Source organism: Kogia breviceps, chromosome 8, assembly GCF_026419965.1.
Source record: "Kogia breviceps isolate mKogBre1 chromosome 8, mKogBre1 haplotype 1, whole genome shotgun sequence".
NCBI lineage: Eukaryota > Metazoa > Chordata > Mammalia > Artiodactyla > Physeteridae > Kogia > Kogia breviceps.
Genome location: NC_081317.1, coordinates 8,477,136 through 8,495,885, shown reverse-complemented (window position 1 = coordinate 8,495,885; position 18,750 = coordinate 8,477,136). Strand labels below are relative to the sequence as shown.

General features: G+C 46.1%; 1 protein-coding gene across 24 annotated transcripts in view; it reads left to right on the top strand.

Annotated features, from left to right (window-relative positions):
- RALGPS1 (Ral GEF with PH domain and SH3 binding motif 1) overlaps positions 1-18,750 on the top strand; it is a 294,874-nt gene that overhangs the window by 112,202 nt on the left and 163,922 nt on the right. For all 24 annotated transcript variants that reach the window (XM_067040706.1, XM_067040711.1, XM_067040698.1 and 21 more), the window contains one exon: positions 2,423-2,515. In XM_067040706.1, the coding sequence (XP_066896807.1) occupies positions 2,423-2,515 (93 nt within the window). The remainder of the gene's footprint in view (positions 1-2,422; positions 2,516-18,750) is intronic.

Sequence of the window (18,750 nt, the reverse complement as noted above, 5' to 3'; positions counted from 1 at the left end):
CTTCTTTGTAGCTGGCCTTTCACAGACTCTCCACGAGGCCCCAGCGGCTCCCTCTGGGATCCATTCATCCTCCTATTCAGATTTAGCCAGTGCTGGGGGTTGGTGGCTTCTAGTTAGCATGGGAGGTTGTGACCCCGTCACATCCTGCACAGTTTGTTCGCGGTCAGCGGAGCTCGCCCCACCCCATCTTGCGCTTGAGGCCCGGGCCCTGCTGCCCCGACCCCACCCCCTGGGCCTGCCCTGGAAGGGTCGGTCCTTGCCGGTTATTGGGCACCAGGCTCACGTCTTTACCCGACTCTCCCCTCCTCTTCCCTCATGTCTGCCAGCCCAGGCTGTGATCCCACGGGCCTTCCTGAACCACTCTCATCTTTACGCAGTCCTGCCAGCCCCTCCCAGTCCACTGCTCCCCGCCGCGGGGCTCGCCTGACTCAGCAGAGTGCCGTCCCGTCTGCTTACCGCCCGCTCTGTGTGTGCGCGTTGCCTTCCCTCCCAGGTCCTAGACCAGCTCGCCCTCACTGCGGCCCCTCTCTGGCCAGGCGCCACAGCTGCCGCTTTACAGAAATGATTGCATTTGACGCTCACATTATTATTATCACCCCATTTCCGGAGGAGGAAGAGGAGGCTTAGAGAGGTGGGTGTCCCCGCCCAGGCCCCACGGTCAGTCTGGTCGTGTCTCTCTGCCTCCAGGGGAGCTGCTCTCCTGCCCCTCACAGCAAGGTTGTGTTCATCCAGCTCTAAGTATTTTAGGGGCATGGACACTTTTGCGTCCTGTGCATTCTGAAGTGCCCGGAACTGTTGCTGGGCTTAATGATTCTTGCTGCTCTCGGTGAATTCGTGCTGGGCCACGAGAGAATGGGATGAAGTTCCAGCCCACCTGGTGCTTTCAGTTTGGAAGTTTCCAGTCCCCACCCAAGGGATCCAGAACGATTCCTCCTTAAGCTCTGCCATCTTCTGATGGTGGATCATCATGCTGGCGCTGTGGCCTGCCTATGTTCTTGTTCAAGCCTCCTCCTTTCTCTGGGCCTTGCTTTCCCATCTATAAAATGGGAAAGGGGTGGATTAGATAAGCTCCCAGAGAACCTTCACCTCTAAAAGAAATTCTGTGACAGGCATAGCCATTCAGATACAAAGGATGAAATTCAGCTCACTCAGAGAATCTATTATTACACATAGCAAACGATTAGGGAATATTACGAGATGTATGAAATGCAGTATTAACTTTTGTGGTAAGGGAGAAGTCTCCAGGTAGGAACAGAGCCATGAGGACTAGGCATAAGGGCTTTTTGTGGATTTGTTCATTTTACTAAGCCCTGCTCTGTGCTGGACTGGGTCCTAGGGATATGATGGTAGATACCGCTTCATCCCGGCTCTCAGGGAACACACGGTCCAGGGTGAGAGAGGGGCAAGTGCAAGCGAATACAGTCCAGTGGGCTAAGGAAATGCACAGGCTGCTGTGGGAACACGCAGGTGGGGTGGGGTTGGGGACAAGTCTTCCTGACAAAGAACAAGCAGCGCACACTGCACTGTCCACTCTCCCGGGTGCCAGGCACTGGTCTAGCAGTTTACGTGCACCGTCCCACGCAGCAGAGGTGCTGTGATTACCTTCCTCATTTTAAATATGAAGATGGCCAGGCTCAGAAAGCTTAGGTAACTTGCCACAGGACACACCAGTAGTGGGAACCGGGGTTGGAACCAGGCCTCTTGGTTCCGTGGAGCCTGCCGGCTACACAACTTTCACTGACTCCTGGGAGTGAGAAATGGGACCCGGGTCCTGTTGGCAGGTTTCCGTCAGCATAAAACCAAGAGCAGAGCAATTACATTTTTCTGTGCTCACCCTCACCTGTGTCTCCTTCTGTTGCCCTCCGTGGTAAGGAACTTGTCTGAGATGGAATTAAATCCAAATGTTCTCACTAATTTGGGGTCTGGTTCAGAGAAGCGTGGTCAAGTGGCTGGGAAGCTGGAGCTCCATGCTGCCAGCTGAGGGGATCGTGCAGATTGATAACATCTTTCCTCAGCCTCCCGCTTCCGGGTGTGAAGGTAATCGCAGTAGACCCATGTTGATATTGTTGGCACAGCGGAGGTTTCAGTTTACAAGGGCCTGCTGGGACACTTCAGATTCATCTAAAAAAAGAACAGAAACGACTTTATCAAATCTCATCCCGAGCCATGTTTCTGTCCAGCAGCCAGACTAGTCAGCTTATGAAATTTTGCAAATGTTTCAGATGCAGACTCACCTTTTGACAATCTGAAAGAAAAAGAGCATATGGTTTCTGTGAACTTCCTAGAACTGTATTTTCTACATGAGATATTTTTAAGTGTAATTGAATTTCGTAAATATGACAATATTTGGTAACACTTGAGCATGTTTTTGTTCTATTGTTTATAGCATCAAAATAATCTATTCCATATCTTTTTTTTCCAGAAACTTCTAGAACTCAACAACCTTCATTCTCTCATGTCTGTGGTGTCAGCATTACAAAGTGCACCCATCTTCAGGCTGACAAAAACCTGGGCTGTAAGTTAATCTTCCTAAGTCTGTTCCTTTGGTTTGGGCCGTCCTTTCTTTGGTGACGTTCTTTACTCCTTAGGCCCCAGAAGCCTTTCTCGGTCTGCCCTTTGCCAATGACGGAGGATGACTGTGGGTTAATGAAGTGTCCCCTGGCCACTCTCTCTCCTTCAGTGACCTCAGCCCCGTTTTGGGACAGGGAAGCTGTGAGGAAGCCGGCGCGACTGGGGACCCTTCTGCACCTGACAACATCATGTATGACGGCGGGGTCAGTGGCGTGACGTGTGCCCTCCGCTCCAAACTGCCCCTGGGAGGCCTTGCAGTTGCGCTGGGCTGCTGGCTCTACAGCTAAGAGTTCCTTTGGAGGAACCTGTGACCCTCACGTAGGGAAAAATAATTTTTTTTTTTCCTGAAGGCCATGGATAATTTCAGCTCAGAGGTGGAGTCTGATAGTTATATAATTGAGTCTGTAGGAAAGTTTTTCTGCTGTAAAAATACTTTAAAAATATCTCAGACCTCTTTATCCTCCTTAGCTTGGCACTGTGCCTGACGGGGGAAGTCATTGCTATTTCCATCGCTCATTAACATTCACCTCCTGGCCCGCCTGGTCTGGGGTCTCTCACAGCCACACAGCCCAAGCCTTTCAAGACCTGTTTATGTCCCACAGACCTGAAGGAAACTGCATGGACTCGTCAGCAGTGCTTCTGCAACTAACTCACTTCCGAACTTCTTTCTGCCAGTCTGCGGGGCTGGGCTCGGTTTCAGACTTGCCTAGTTCAGGGGCCTTTAAAATACTTAGGGATTATGTTGGAGGTTGTCAGAAGTGAGCCGTGTTTCTTTAAATTGCAATTTTCCATAGATCAAGCCATAGCAAAGTGGAGTGAGAGGTTTTAGCCTGGAGTCAAAAGACTGGGTCTGCATTCAGGCACCGTCTGTGCAGAGGGATTCTGTGGGACTCGTCTCCTCGTATCTACTTAGGGAGGTTGGCCTGGGTCTGTGGTTCTCCATTAGTGCTTTGTGGAGCCCAGGGGTTCTTTGGAGCTGACTTGGGGCCAGCAGGGGCTGGGGGAGAGGACGGAGGGCACCAAGCAGACCTCTAGAGCACAGTTTCCGCCAGAGCAGCTCTGTTTGCGTCAGTTTTATGTCCTGAGCTTCTGGGTGAACTTCAGTTGAGCAGTGGCTTTGGAGGTCAAAGCAAGTTTGGAAGCCACTGGTCTCTGTGGCTGCCGCCAGCCCTGTGATTCCCTGAGTCCATCTGAGCCGTGAGGCTTTTTTCAGAAGTTGCTTGGAGGTTCTTTTTCAAATGAATTTTCCATCATTTAGATGCTGCTATTGTTTCTTGGACTGCTGGGAGCTCTGTGTGGGCCCAGAAGAAGGAATGATGAATCTCACGGTACACAGACCTTAATGTCAGTAACACAGGGACTCTCGGTGACCCCATAAGTGGCACAGTCAGTGAGGGCAGCAGGGAGTCAGCATGAGGGGCCTGCACAGAGATGCCACCCGCCCAGGGATGGGCAGGGCCCATCCATGGAGCTTTGGCCAGAGTTCTCCTCAGGATGCTGTGCCTTATCCAGGATGGTGGGGCAGCATTGGGCCAGAACAACATCCAGGACTACTCCATGTGGCTTGGCAGAGAGAGTCCTGTGCCAGGGTGGCCAGACCATCACTGGCATTGATGGGTCTTTGCTGCAATGAAGATAAATCTCCCACAGCTCCTCGGAGAGCCTGGAATGAAATATCCACCCAGGACCTGTTTGAAAGCATGAGCTTCCTCACCTAACTCCCTTCCAGGCCATGTGGGTCAGCTGTTCTTCCTTACAGATTTGCCAGGCGCTGCTCTAAAAGCTTTCCCTATATTAACTCATTTCCTCTTTTTTTAAGAAAAATAAATTTATTTATTTATTTACTTATTTATTTAGTTGTGCCAGGTCTTAGTCGCGGGGGTGGGCTCCTTAGTTGCAGCTCGCCAGCTCCTTAATTGTGGCACGTGAACTCTTAGTTGCAGCATGCATGTGGGATCTAGTTCCCTGAGCAGGGATCACATCCGGGCTCCCTGCATTGGGAGCGCAGAGTCTGAACCACTGCGCCACCCAGGAAGTCCCCTCGTTTCCTCTTGACAGCTACCCACCGTCAAGAGGAGGCACAGAGAGGTGGGATGGCTTGTGCAGGGTTCCCCAGCTAAGAGGCAGAGCAGGAATCAAACCGGAGCAGTCTGGCTCCTGAGTCCCCGTGCTTACCCGCCACACCCCACGGAGCTCAACAAGGACAGTTCCAGTGACGCCTTATCAGTCAAAACAAGAGAGCCGGCCTGTTTATTGTTTTGTCTCCTCTATACACAGTGCTCCAACAGGAACTTTAAAGGTGAGATCAGCAGACTCTGGGTGCTGCCCTAGGCCGTTGAACCTCTGTTCTGGCTGTGGCAGCTGCTGACCTGGCTGCTGGCCTCTGAAGTGCACCCTTCTTTTGCCATTAATTTCTGGTAATGAGCTTAGCCACAGAAATGTTGCCAGAAAAGAACTGTTTTCCCTCTCTCTGCTTGTCCCTTGATCTGGGGAAGGGAAGTCAGAGGAGGGCCCCAGGGAGGGGACACACAGCCAGAGAGCCAGAGAGCTGCAGCCAGGCCTTGAAGGCCGCCTTTTGGCCACTTACTCCTTGGTTAGTCCATGGCTTCCGCTGCTCCTCTGGTCCCTGGGATTGGCCGCTGACTTTGGCATCTAGCTGGTGGGAGCCAGGGAGAGGACAGGAAACTGCGGTTACGCGTCACCAAAGGACAGGGGACCCAGGGCAATAACAACTGCTCTTTTTCTGAGAAATCTCCCATTGCCTCCTAAGGGCTGAGAGCCAGGACTATCTCCTTGGTTACAGAGGGCCACTTAGCAAGGCAAAAGGTGGGGAGATGCAGCATCCTAGGAGATAAGAATGGCAACTGCCAAAGCTGTGTCAGGGAGAAAGGAGGTGATACACCCTGTGTGGATTCAGCATGACGCCTCCGAGGTTGTGTGTGGGGAGCTGTTTGTTCTGGGTAAACCCACCACTCAGCCTGTTTCAGACCAGACTCTCCCCTTTCGCCCACCTGTCCTGTTAGTCCAAGGACAGTGGTTGGTGCAGAGCACTTGGGAAATGGTGGGGGCCAAACTTGCCATCTTTCTCCTTCATCCAAATCCCCCCAGCCCAGTAGAATCGACGATGCCACTATATTCCTGACACTCTGCACCTATTGTGACAGAGCACACAAGGCGTCTTCTCTGCAGTTTTGTTTACAGGTCTGCCTCCCTCCTTGGTCACCTTCCTTCTTGGTGCAGTCTGATTTTGTCTCCATATCCCAGACGACTGAGTTTACACTGGTCGCTTGAATTGTATACGTTTGTTGTGCTGAATTGTGTCCTTCTTTTGCTACTTCTTTTCCCAGTGATGACATTAGCCACTGAAACGCTGCCAAAACATTGCTGCTTCCCCTCCCCACACTTGTCCCTTGATCTGGGACTGGTGAAATCTCACGGCCCTGCAGAGCAGGGAGGAGCAGGCACACCAGCCGTAGCAGCCCCGAAGCTCAGCACCTTAATAGTCTTTGTTTTGCAGAGAAGGAAACTGAGGTTCCAGGGGTTGTAGTGACCTGTCTCAGATCACGGAGCTAGCCGATGAGTGCCAGAGCCGATGTGATGTAGCTTTGCCTTGATGGACACGTAGTCCGTGTTCTTGGCTATTTGCTGGATGACTTGTCTATGATGGAACCTGATGTTGGAACCAGGCTGGGCACAGGGCAGGGAAAAGCAGGCACACACACTGCTTGGAAAGTGGGGCTGGAGAAGTGAGGCTGGCACACAGGCCCCTGGGGACAGTGTATGTATGACCAGCTCCCTGAGTGCAGTCGCTGGGGTTGCATTGAAACCCTGGATATCTGGGAAACCTGGATGGAAGGGGGTCACAGGTGTGGGAAGAGACCTGCCACGTGGTTTCAATATGGATGGCCTTCAGTGAGGGCCAGTTGGTCATTAGCTGGTAGGCAGGGCAGCCTGTCGGCCTGTCCATGGCAGGCTGCTGAGTACCAGCGGCTGGGTGAGCTGGGACAGGGCAGAGGCTGACCTCGCACATAGGCTCGCACATAGTAGGCCCATAATAAATGCTGGCTAGGTGCACAAACACGGAGGGAGTCACCTTCTGCTGGCCTGGCAAAACGCAGATAGGGTCTGATATATCCCAACACTGGGCCCACTTTGGAATATAGGCTGCCTCAAAGCCATGAGACCTAAGCAAGAAGTCCTATCGGCCAATTCTGATTTCCTGAGCACACATACTGTGTGGCTCTTATCCATTCTGCAAATCAAATATTTATTGAACACCTCCTCTCCTGCTCCATGCCAGGCCCCGAGGCTATGGTCAAGGCCCCTGTCTTCGTGGGCTTTTATGTTATCCAGGAGAGACAGACACATTTTTGTGGGAGAATAAACATGTGCCCAGTTTGGCTGGTGCAAGAAGTAGTCAATAAATGTTTGTTGAATGCATGAAGTCATGAACCAAGGGCTGTCAGATAGGAATAAAAGTGATGCCGGAGACCAAAAGAGGAGGATGCGATAGGGACTGACTGGGTGTTCAGGCGAGGCCTGTCTGAGACCTGAGTGAGACAAGAGGGAACCGGCCACGCCAAGATGAGGGCACAGCCAGTGCAGAGGCCACGGTGGAAGAAACTCCAAGGCCAGTGTGGCTGGAGCGCAGCAGGCCTGGGGGAGATTGTGAGGGTGCTGTGGACGGGTGGCGGGGCCGTCTGGGAAGGGCTCAGCCCAGAGAGGAGTTAGGTTCTATTCTGAGGGCAGTGAAGGGTTTTAAACAGGAGACAGACACGATCTGCTTTAGAGTTGCTTTTGTTTTTTTAATTAGTATTGCTACTATGTGAATAGCAAATTGGGATTGCAGGGGGACCAGAGTGGAAATGAGGCCGGGTTAGAGGGTTAGGGCAGAATCCAGGAGTGAGGTGATGCTGGCTACATCGGGGACGTGGCAGTGGACATGGAGAGAAGGAGGCTGAAAGGGGAGGCATTCTGAAGACAGAGGTGGCAGGATTTATGCCGGATAGGATGTCGGAGATGGAGAAAGGAAGGGACTGGAGGACGATCCCTAGGTTTGGAGCCTGAGCAGCTGGCAAGAGGGTGAAAACTTTTCTCTGATCAGGGTGGTCCCAAGAGAAGCCTGACTTATACAGGAGTGACCTGGGAGGTATGGAATTCCTGGAGTATGGGCGATTTGCTCATTAATTACAATTGTATGCTATACATCCTGTGTACACACACACAGACACACACACACATAGACACACACAGACACAGACACACACACAGACACACACACATAGACACACACAGACACACACACAGACACACACAGACACACACACACACAGACACACACACACAGACACACACACACACAGACACACACACTCTGCTTGCTCTGTGCATGTTCCTGTCATGATTTGCTCTTTCCTACTGAATTCATCCAGAGAGTTTGACTCATCTGCAGCAGCAAAGTGAAAACTGAAGAACTTGGCAGGGAGGAAGTCACAGCCGGTGGGTCAGGTGGCCTGGTCTTCAGGGTGGTGGCCTGGAAGGGGAACCCTCCTGGGAGCAGGGCTCTCACTTCAGGCACCTGGGGGCACAGGGTCGTTGAGCAAATAGCCCAGGAAGGCAGATGTGTGGCGTTCACGTAAATTTTGGATTTTAGTCTTTCATGCGGGAAGCGCCTCTCCTCGCCTGTGTCTGATGTGGGCCCCAGTGGCCCCTCTAATGTTGTTGAGAAAGTGGTGACGGGCATGGGTTGCCTGTCTCAGGTGGGAGGTGAGGTGGGGGAGGGAAGGCAGAGGAAAGTGACATTTGCAGCCTCCGATTACTCATCCCCCAGTCATTCCTTGGCAGCCCTGCCTGCACTGCTTCTCAGAATTATGAGTTCTGCGGATGTTTGCACCCTCCTCTTCCTTGACTTTGCCACAACTTTTGTCACCCCCTTCTTGAAAACTCTCTCTTTGCTTGGCTTATTCCCTTCCCGCTGTTCTGACAGCTGGCTCCTCCCTGACTGCTTTTGTCCCTCTTACCCGCTGGCTGTAAGGGTGCTGCAAGGCTCTGACCCAGCTCTCATCTTCCCCAATCCGATTCCTGTCCCGTGGGGCTCTCCCCAGCTTGGAGAGCTCCATCCATGTCCTCTGTGCCCCGGTGGTGGCTGCCTCCTTGCTCTCGCCCCAGCTGTCTCTGGAGCCCCAGGCCCACGTTCCTATGCCTGCTCCGCGGAGCCCTCTGCTCCTGTGTTCCTTTGACAGCTCACCCTTGGCATGTCTGAAATCAAAGTTTGCTTCCAGGAAGTGATCGTGAGTGCCAGGAGACTCTCTGAGCAGACTTATTTTGGACTTTGAGGCAATATGGTAGACGGGGTGATGAAGGGGAAAGCCCCTCCCTCCCAACTGCCTGCTTCAAACACACAGACACAGATAAACCAAATTAAAAATCAAGAAGCAAAGCTGAACCAGAAGCCAAGAGAGGGAAGTCACCATGAGCTAGAATTAAGGAATGCTCTCAGAGTCAGCACAGCGAGCAGAGTTCAGAGAAGGCGCTGTGTGGAGACCTTTGCAGCTGGCGGGGTGCTGGGGTTCTAATGCCTGCACTCGGGGGGCTGGAATTCAGCTACTCACAGGAATCAGAGAGCCAGCAAGTGTCCCTCATCAGAAAATCTCTGTTCAGCCTGGGAGAGCCTCAAGGGAAAAAGTCCCTGTGAGAAACTGTCACCCCAGCCTGTACCTCAGGTAGCTGTTGGGTCTCAGGACACATGACCTGAATTGGTATGGGGACCACAGGCCAAGAAATGAGGGGCAGTGTCCCTTGCAGATTAAGAGTGTGGACTCCCGGGCTCAGCCTTGAACCTGCCTCTTATGGTAAGGATTAAATGAGTAAATATGTGAAAAGAATGTTTAGAACTATGCCTGGCACATAGTAAGGGCTAGATAAGTATTGACTGCTGCTGCTGCCACTGTTGTTGTTGTTGTTATTATTTTCAACTTTTCTTGACTGTTTTCAAATGGGCTGGCAGAGGCTACCATCGCTGTAAGCCAGGCCCTCTGATTTATGACCTGATAACATCATCATCTTCTAGCTGGTTTCCTTGCTTCTGGCCTTACTGTCTTCCTCACACCACCCATGGAGTGATCGCCCTATGACATAGCTCTGGTGTTTTCACTTCCCTGATTAAGGACAATTTTTAGCACTCCCCCACCCTTTGCTGGGCTGGGGGTGTGTCTGTACTCACCACTCCTCCAGAACAGGACGCTCTGATGTAACCGTTTTTTTTTTCTTTTTAAAAAAATTATTCCAGCAATTTTATTTATTTTTTAAAAATTAATGAATTAATTTTTGGCTGCGTTGGGTCTTCGTTGCCGTGCACGGGCTTTCTCTAGTTGCGGCAAATGGGGTTTACTCTTCATTGCGGTGCGTGGGCTTCTTACTGTGGTGGCTTCTCTTCTTGTGGAGCACGGGCTCTAGGCTCACGGGCTTCAGTAGTTGTGACACGTGGGCTCAGTAGTTGTGGCACATGGGCTTAGTTGCTCCGCGGCATGTGGGATCTTCCCGGACCAGGGCCCGAACCTGTGTCCCCTGCATTGGCAGGCGGATTCTTAACCACTGCGCCACCAGGGAAGTCCTTCCAGCAATTTTATTGTATAATTAGCAAACAAGTTAACATGAAATTGCACTATGAGACTTTTTTTCTTTTTCTTTTTTTCTCCCCCCCACTACCCCACCGACCATGAGTTACATTTGGTAACCATGAGTATGTTTTGGTAACCATGAGTATGTTTTCCATGTCCATGAATCTGTTTCTGCTTTGTGAATAAGTTCATTTGTATCATTTTTTTAGATTCCACATATAAGTGGTATCGTATGATATTTGTCTTTCTCTGTATGGCTTACTTAGTCCATCCATGTTGCTGCAACTGGCATTATTTCCTTCTTTTTATGGCTGAGTAGTATTCCATTATATATAGGTACCACATCTTCTTTGTCCATTTATCTGTCGATGGACACTTAGGTCGCTTCCCTGTCTTGGAAATTGTAAGTAGTGCTTCTATGAACAGAGGGGGTGCATGTATCTTTTCAAATTAGAGTTTTGTCCGGGTGTATGCCCAGGAGTAGGATTGCTGGATCATATGGCAACTCTGTTTTTTGTTTTTTAAGGAGACTCCATACTGTTCTCCAAAGTGGCTGCACCAGTTAACATTCCCACCAACAGTGTAGGAGGTTTCCCTTTTTTCCACACCCTCTCCAGCATTTATTATTTGTAGACTTTTTAATGATGGCCATTCTGACTGGTGTGAGGTAATAGCTCATTGTAGTTTTGGTTTGCATTTCTCTAATAATTAACGATATTGAGCATCTTTTCATGTGCCCATTGGCCATCTGTATGTCTTCTTTGGAGAAATGTCTACTTAGGTCTTCTGCCTATTTTTTGATTGGGTTGTTTGTTTTTTTTTATATTAAGCTGTATGAGCTGTTTATATATTTAGGAAATTAATCCCTGTCAGTCACATTGTTTGCAAATATTTTCTCCCAGTCCTTTTTATTTTGTTTATGGTTTCCTTTGCTGTGCAAAAGCATTCAGTTTAATTTGGTCCCATTTGTTTATTTTTATCTTTATTTCCATTACTCTAGGAGATGGATCTAAAAAAATGTTGCGGTGATTTATGTCAAAGAGTGTTCTGCCTCTGTTTTCCTCTAGGAGTTTTATAGTATCCAGTCTTATATTTAGGTCTTTAATCCATTTTGAGTTTATTTTTGTATATGGTGTTAGAGAATGTTCTAATTTCATTCTTTTACATGTAGCTGTCCAGTTTTCCCACTACCACTTATTGAAGAGACTATCTTTTCTCTATTGTATATTCTTGCCTCCTTTGTCATAGGTTAATTAATTGCCCATAAGTGTTTGGGTTTATTTCTGGGCTTTCTATCCTGTTCTATATGTCTGTTTTGTGATAGTACCATACTCTTTTGATTACTGTAGCTTTGTAGTATAGTCTGCAGTCAGGGAGTGTGATTCCTCCAGCTTTGTTCTTCTTTCTCAAGATTGTTTTGCCTATTTGGGGTCTTTTGTGTTTCCATACAAATTAAAAAAAATTTTTGCTCTAATTCTGTGAAAAATGCCATTGGCAATTTGATAGGGATTACACTGAATCTGTAGATTGCCTTGGGTTGTATGGTCATTTTAACAATATTGATTCTTCTAATCCAAGAATGCGGTATATCTTTCCATCTGTTTGTATTATCTTCAATTTCTTTCTTCAGTGTCTTACAGTTTTCAGAGTACAGGTTTTTTGCCTCCTTAGGTAGAATTATTCCCAGGTATTTTATTCTTTTTGATGCACGATATAACCATTTTGCTGCTGCTCTTTTTAATCCATCTTTTTTTTTTTTTTTTTTTTTTTTGGTACATGGGCCTCTCACTGCTGTGGCCTCTCCTGCTGCGGAGCACAGGCTCCAGATGCGCAGGCTCAGCGGTCATGGCTCATGGGCCCAGCTGCTCCGCGGCATGCGGGATCTTCCCGGACCGGGGCACGAACCCATGTCCCCTGCATTGGCAGGCGGACTCTCAGTAACTGCACCACCAGGGAAGCCCTTAATCCATCATTTTAACATTCATTACACTACCTCTAGTTTTATAATAATAAATATTTTGTCAGTCTATTTTAAACTGTCATTTGAATTTTTAACCCTGGATTTCAGCAAACCCTTAGAGTTAGGGAAGATACCGAGCTTGGATGAGAGAGAGGGTTTTTGGTTTGTCTCGATGGGTGTTTTTGAGGAAAACTTGCATTTGGGAATGTGGCATTTGATGAAAGCCCTCGGGTAGGGAGATTCTTGCAGAGTACAAAGGACATAGTAGAGGCGTTTTGGCAATGGCAGCAAATATCCAAAGGTTTCATACCTACTTCACACCTACTTCCTGACCCTCAAAAACAAACCATAAACCTTTCATCTGTGACCAGTGGAGCATCTGCTGCCACCAGCAACATAGCAACCCAGAACTCCAAGTCACATGTGGAAGAGACGCAAGAGTTGGCCAGAGGAATTTCCTGTTCAAACACAGCCACAATCAACTCATTCTTTCCCCTTTGATTAGTATTCACTGTTCATGCTTAGCTGCTTGTGATTGGCACCCTGTTGGCAAGTTGAGTTGAAATATCCGGAAAAGTAGAATAAGCAGTCAAATTGGTCATCGCGTGTCCACAGTATCCAGAATGGCCAAGTCAAAAACATACTTTGCCAGGTCAAGGTGGCCGTGTGGGAAGATGGGGAGTTAGCATCTCCCCACAGCTAGGGCACCTGCCGGCTGCTGGTGGGGGACTCTGACGCACAAAGAGATGGGAGGAACCCCAAAGTGAACCGGTAGGATGTTGGGGGACTGAGTGGGCAGGAGAAGTGGAGACCAGATAGGATCAGCGCCCCTGAGACTGGGGAGATCAGGAGAGGCAGGCGGGAGGGGCCCTCCGGGAGAGGAATGGAGGGCGTTTGCCCCACCTGCGCGAGCTCAGGAAGCCTGCTGGGCTCCCAGGTGAGGTCCCCTGTCCTCTGAGATGGCCAGGGGTGGGGGGCACACCTGGGCCCCTTCTGTTCCTTGAGCCTAAGCGCCACCCCCACAGCCCCCAGGGCCTTTTTCAGCCCTGTGGGTCCTGAGCATTGCTGCCACCCACCACCCAAACCTCACCTCTGCTTAAGCCCCACCCTCCACAGCCAAGGCCTCCCCCCTCATTTTTTTTTCTCTTTTCTCTCCTCCTCTTTTTTTACTATTGTGGTACTGATGTACCTTCCAGTTGTTGATTCATCTATATTTTTATTTTTCTATTTTTCCTAACATATTAGTTTCCTAGTCTAATTTTATTTTTTACTTTGTTATTGCTGTGATGAAAGATCCCGCCCCAGGTGGCTTGCGGGATCTTGATTCACGAGCCCGGGGCTGGGCCAAAGCTCCTGCAGTGGGAGCTCTGAGTCCAAACCACTGGACTAACAGAGAACCCCAGACCCCAGGGAATATTCATAGGAGTGAGGTCTCACAGAGTTCCTCATCTCAGCACCAAGACCCAGCTCTACCCAATAGCCTACAAACCCCAGTGTTAGAAGCCTCAGGCCAGACAAACTGTAAGACAAGAACACAATCACACTCATTTTAAAAAAAAAGAGATGGCAAACAAACATGTCACAGATGAAGGAGCAAGACCTACAAGACCACATAAATGAAGAGGAAATAGGCACTGTACCTGAAAAAGAATTTAGAGTAATGATAGTAAAGATGATCCAGAATCTCGGAAGCAGAATGGAGGCACGGTTTGAGAAAATGTAAGAAATGTTTAACAGAGATCTAGAAGAACTAAAGAACAAACAAACAGAGATGAACAACACAATAACTGAAATGAAAAATACACTAGAAGGAATCAATAACATAATAACTGAGGCACAAGAACGAATAAGTGAGCTGGAAGACAAAATGGTGGAAATAACTGCCGAGGAGCAGAATAAAGAAAAAAGAATGAAAAGAATTGAAGACAATCTCAGAGACCATTGGGACAACACTAAACGCACCAACATTCGAATTATAGGGGTCCCAGAAAAAGAAGAGAAAAAAGAAAGGATCTGAGAAAATATTTGAAGAGATTATAGTCGAAAACTTCCCTAACATGGGAAAGGAAATAGTCACCCAAGTCCAGGAAGCACAGAGAGTCCCATACAGGACAAGCCCTAGGAAAAACACACCAAGACACATATTAATCTAACTAACAAAAATTAAATTCAAAGAAAAAATATTAAAAGGAGCAAGGGAAAAACAAAAAATAACATACAAAGGAATCCCCATAAGGTTATGAGCTGACTTTTAAGCGGAAACTCTGCAGGCCAGAAGGGAGTGGCAGGATATACTTAAAGCAATGAAAGAGAAGAACCTACAACCAAGATTACTCTACCCAGAAAGGATCTCATTCAGATTCAGATTCCAGAAGGGAGTGGCAGGATATACTTAAAGCGATGAAAGAGAAGAACCTACAACCAAGATTACTCTACCCAGAAAGGATCTCATTCAGATTCGATGGAGAAGTCAAAAGCTTTTCAGACAAGCAAAAGCTAAGAGAATTCAGCACCACCAAACCAGCTCTACAACAAATGCTAAAGGAACTTCTCTAGACGGGAAACACAAGAGGAGTAAAACACCCACAAAAACAATCCCAAAACAATTAAGAAAATGGTAATAGGAACATACATATCGATAATAACCTTGAATGTAGATGGATTAAATGCCCCAACCAAAAGACACAGACTGGCTGAATGGGTACAACAAAAAAAGACCCATATATATGCTGTCTACAAGAGACCCACTTCAGACCTAGGGACACATACAGACTGAAAGTGAAGGGATAGAAAAAGATATTCCATGCAAATGGAAATCAGAAGAAAGTTGGAGTAGCAATACTTGTATCAGATAAAATAGACTTTAAAATAAAGACTGTTACAAGAGATAAGGAGGGACACTACATAATGATCAAAGGATCAATCCATGAAGAAGATATAACAATTATAAATGTTTATGCACCCAGCATAGGAGTCAATACATAAGGCAAAGGCTAACAACCATGAAAGGAGAAATCAACAGTAACACAATAATAGTAGGGGACGTTAACACCCCACTTACACCAATGCACGGATCATCCAAACAGAAAATAAATAAGGAAACACAAGCTTTAAATGACACAATAGACCAGACAGATCTAATTGATACTTATAGAACATTCCACCCGAAAGTGGCAGAATACACTTTCTTCTCAAGGGCAAATGGAACATTCTCCAGGATAGATCACATCTTGGGTCACAAATCAAGCCTCGGAAAATTTAAGAAAATTGAAATCGTATCAAGCATCTTTTCTGACCACAACGCTGTGAGACTGGAAATCAATTACAGGAACAAAACCGTAAAAAACACAAACACATGGAGGCTAAACAGTGCACTACTAAATAACCAAGAGATCACTGTAGAAATCAAAGAAGAAATATAAAAGTACATAGAAACAAATGACAATGAAAACATGATGACCTAAAACCTATGGGATGCAGAAAGAGCAGTTCTAAGAGGGAAGTTTATAGCAATACAATCTCACCTCAAGAAACAAGAAAAATCTCAAATAAACAATCTAAACCCACACTTAAAACAACTAGAGAAAGAAGAACAAAGAAAACCCAAAGTCAGTAGAAGGAAAGAAATCATAAAGATCAGAGCAGAAAAAATTGAAATAGAAACGAAGAAAACAATAGCAAAGATCAATAAAACTAAAAGCTGGTTCTTTGAGAAGATAAACCAAATTGATAAATCCTTAGCCAGACTCATCAAGAAAAAAAGGGAGAAGACACAAATCAATAGAATTAGGAATGAAAAAGGAGAAATCACAACTGACACTGTGGAAATACAAAGAATTATAAGAGACTACTACAAACAACTATATGCCAATAGAATGGACAACCATGAAGAAATGGACAAATTCTTGGAAAGGTACAATTTACCAAGACTGAACCAGGAAGAATTAGAAAATATAAGCAGACCTATCACAAGTAATGAAATTGAAACCATAATTAAAAATCTTCCAGCAAACAAAAGTCCAGGACCAGATAGCTTCACAGGTGAATTCTATCAAACATTTAGAGAAGAGCTAGCACCCATCCCTCTCAAACTCTTCCAAAAAATTGCAGATGGAGAAACACTCCCAAATTCATTCTACAAAGCCATCATTGCCCTAATACCCAAACCAGAAAAAGATATCACAAAAAAAGAAAATTATAGACCAATATCCCTGAAAAATATAGATGCAAAAATCCTGAACAACATACTAGCAAACAGGATCCAACAGCACATTAAAAGGATCATACACCATGATCAAGTGGGATTTATCCCAGGGATGCAAGGATTCTTCAATATATGCAAATCAATCAGTGTGATACATCACATTAATAAATTAAGGAATAAAAACCATGTAATCATCTCAATGGATGCAGAAAAAGCTTTTGACAAAATTCAACACCCGTTTATGATAAAAACTCTCCAGAAAATGGGCATAGAGGGAACCTACCTCAATGTAATAAAGGCCATATATGACAGACCCACAGCAAACATCATACTCAATGGTGAAAAACTGAAAGCATTTCCCCTAAGATCAGGGACAAGACAAGGATGTAACTCTCGCCGTTCTTATTCAACATAGTTTTGGAAGTCCTAGCCACAGCAATCAGAAGAAAAAGAAATAAAAGGAATACAAATTGGAAAAGAAAAAGTAAAACTGTCACTGTTCTCTGTTGACATGATACTATACATGGAAAATCCTAAAGATGCCACCAGAAAACTACTAGAACTAATCAATGAATTTGGTAAGGTTGCAGGATACAAAATTAATGCACAGAAATCTCTGGCATTCCTATACACCAACAGCGAAAAATCAGAAAGAGAAATTAAGAGAACACTCCTGTTTACCACTGCAAAAAGAATAAAATACCTAGGATTAAACCTGCCTAAGGAGGTGAAAGACTTGTACTCAGAAAAATATAAGACACTGATGAAAGAAATCAAAGACGACATAAACAGATGGAGAAATATACCATGTTCTTGGATTGGAAGAATCAACATTGTGAAAATGACTGTACTACCCAAAGCAATCTCCAGATTCAGTGCAATCCGTATCAAACTACCAATGGTATTCTTCACAGAATTAGAACAAAAAATTTTACAATTCGTATGGAAACACAAAAGACCTCGAATAGCCAAAGCAATCCTGAGAAAGAAAAACGGACCTGGAGGAATCAGGCTCCCTGACTTCAAACTGTACCACAAAGCTACAGTAATCAAGACAGGATGGTACTGAAACAAAAACAGAAATATAGATCAGTGGTACAAGGTAGAATGCCCAGAGATAAACCCACACACATATGGGCACCTAATTTATGACAAAGGAGGCAAGAACATACAATGGAGAAAAGGCAGCCTCTTCAATAGGTGGTGCTGGGGAAACTGGACAGCTACATGTAGAAGAATGAAATTAGAATATTCCCTAACACCATACACAAAAATAAACTCCAAATGGATTAAAGACTTAAATGTAACACGAGGCACTATAAAACTCTTAGAGGAAAACATAGGAAAAACACTCTTTGACATAAACCACAGCAAGATCTTTTTTGAGCTACCTCCTAGAGTAACGGAAATAAAAACAAAAATAAACAAATGGAACTTAATTAAACTTAAAAGCTTTTTCACAGCAAAGGAAACCATAAACAAAACAAAAAGACAACCCTCAGAATGGGAGAAAATATTTGCCAATGAAACAACAGACAGAGGATTAATCTCCAAATATACAAACAGCTCATGGAGCTCAATATAAAAAAACCCAAACAATCCAGTTAAAAAATGGGCAGAAGACCTAAATAGACATTTCACCAAGGAAGACATACAGATGGCCAAGAGACACATGAAAAGATGCTCAACATCACTAATTATTAGAGAAATGCAAATCAAAACTACAATAAGGTGTCACCTCACGCCAGTTAGAATGGCCATTATCAAAAAATCTGGAAACAATAAATGCTGGAGAGGGTGTGGTGAAAGGGAACCCTCCTGCACTGTGGGTGGGAATGTAAATTGATACAACCACTATGGAAAACAGTATGGAGGCTCCTTAAAAACCTAAAAATAGAACTGCTGTATGACCCAGCAATCCCACTACTGGGCATATACCCTGAGAAAACCATAATTCAAAAAGAGACATGTACCACAATGTTCATTGCAGCACTACTTACAATAGCCAGGATGTGGAACCAACCTAAGTGTCCATCGACAGATGAATGTATAAAGAAGATGTGGCACATATATACAATGGAATATTACTCAACCATAAAAAGAAATAAAATTGAGTTATTTGTAGTGAGGTGGATGGACCTAGAGTCTGTCATACAGAGTGAAGTAAGTCAGAAAGAGAAAAGCAAATACTGTATGCGAACGCATATATGTGGAATCTAAAAAAAAAAGATACTGATGAACCTAGTTGCAGGGCAGGAATAAAGAGGTACACATAGAAAATGGACTTAAGGACATGGGGTGGGAGGGAGATGCTGGGGCGAAGTGAGAGTAGCATCGACATATATACACTACGGAATGTAAAATAATTGGCTGGTGGGAAGCGGCAACATAGCACA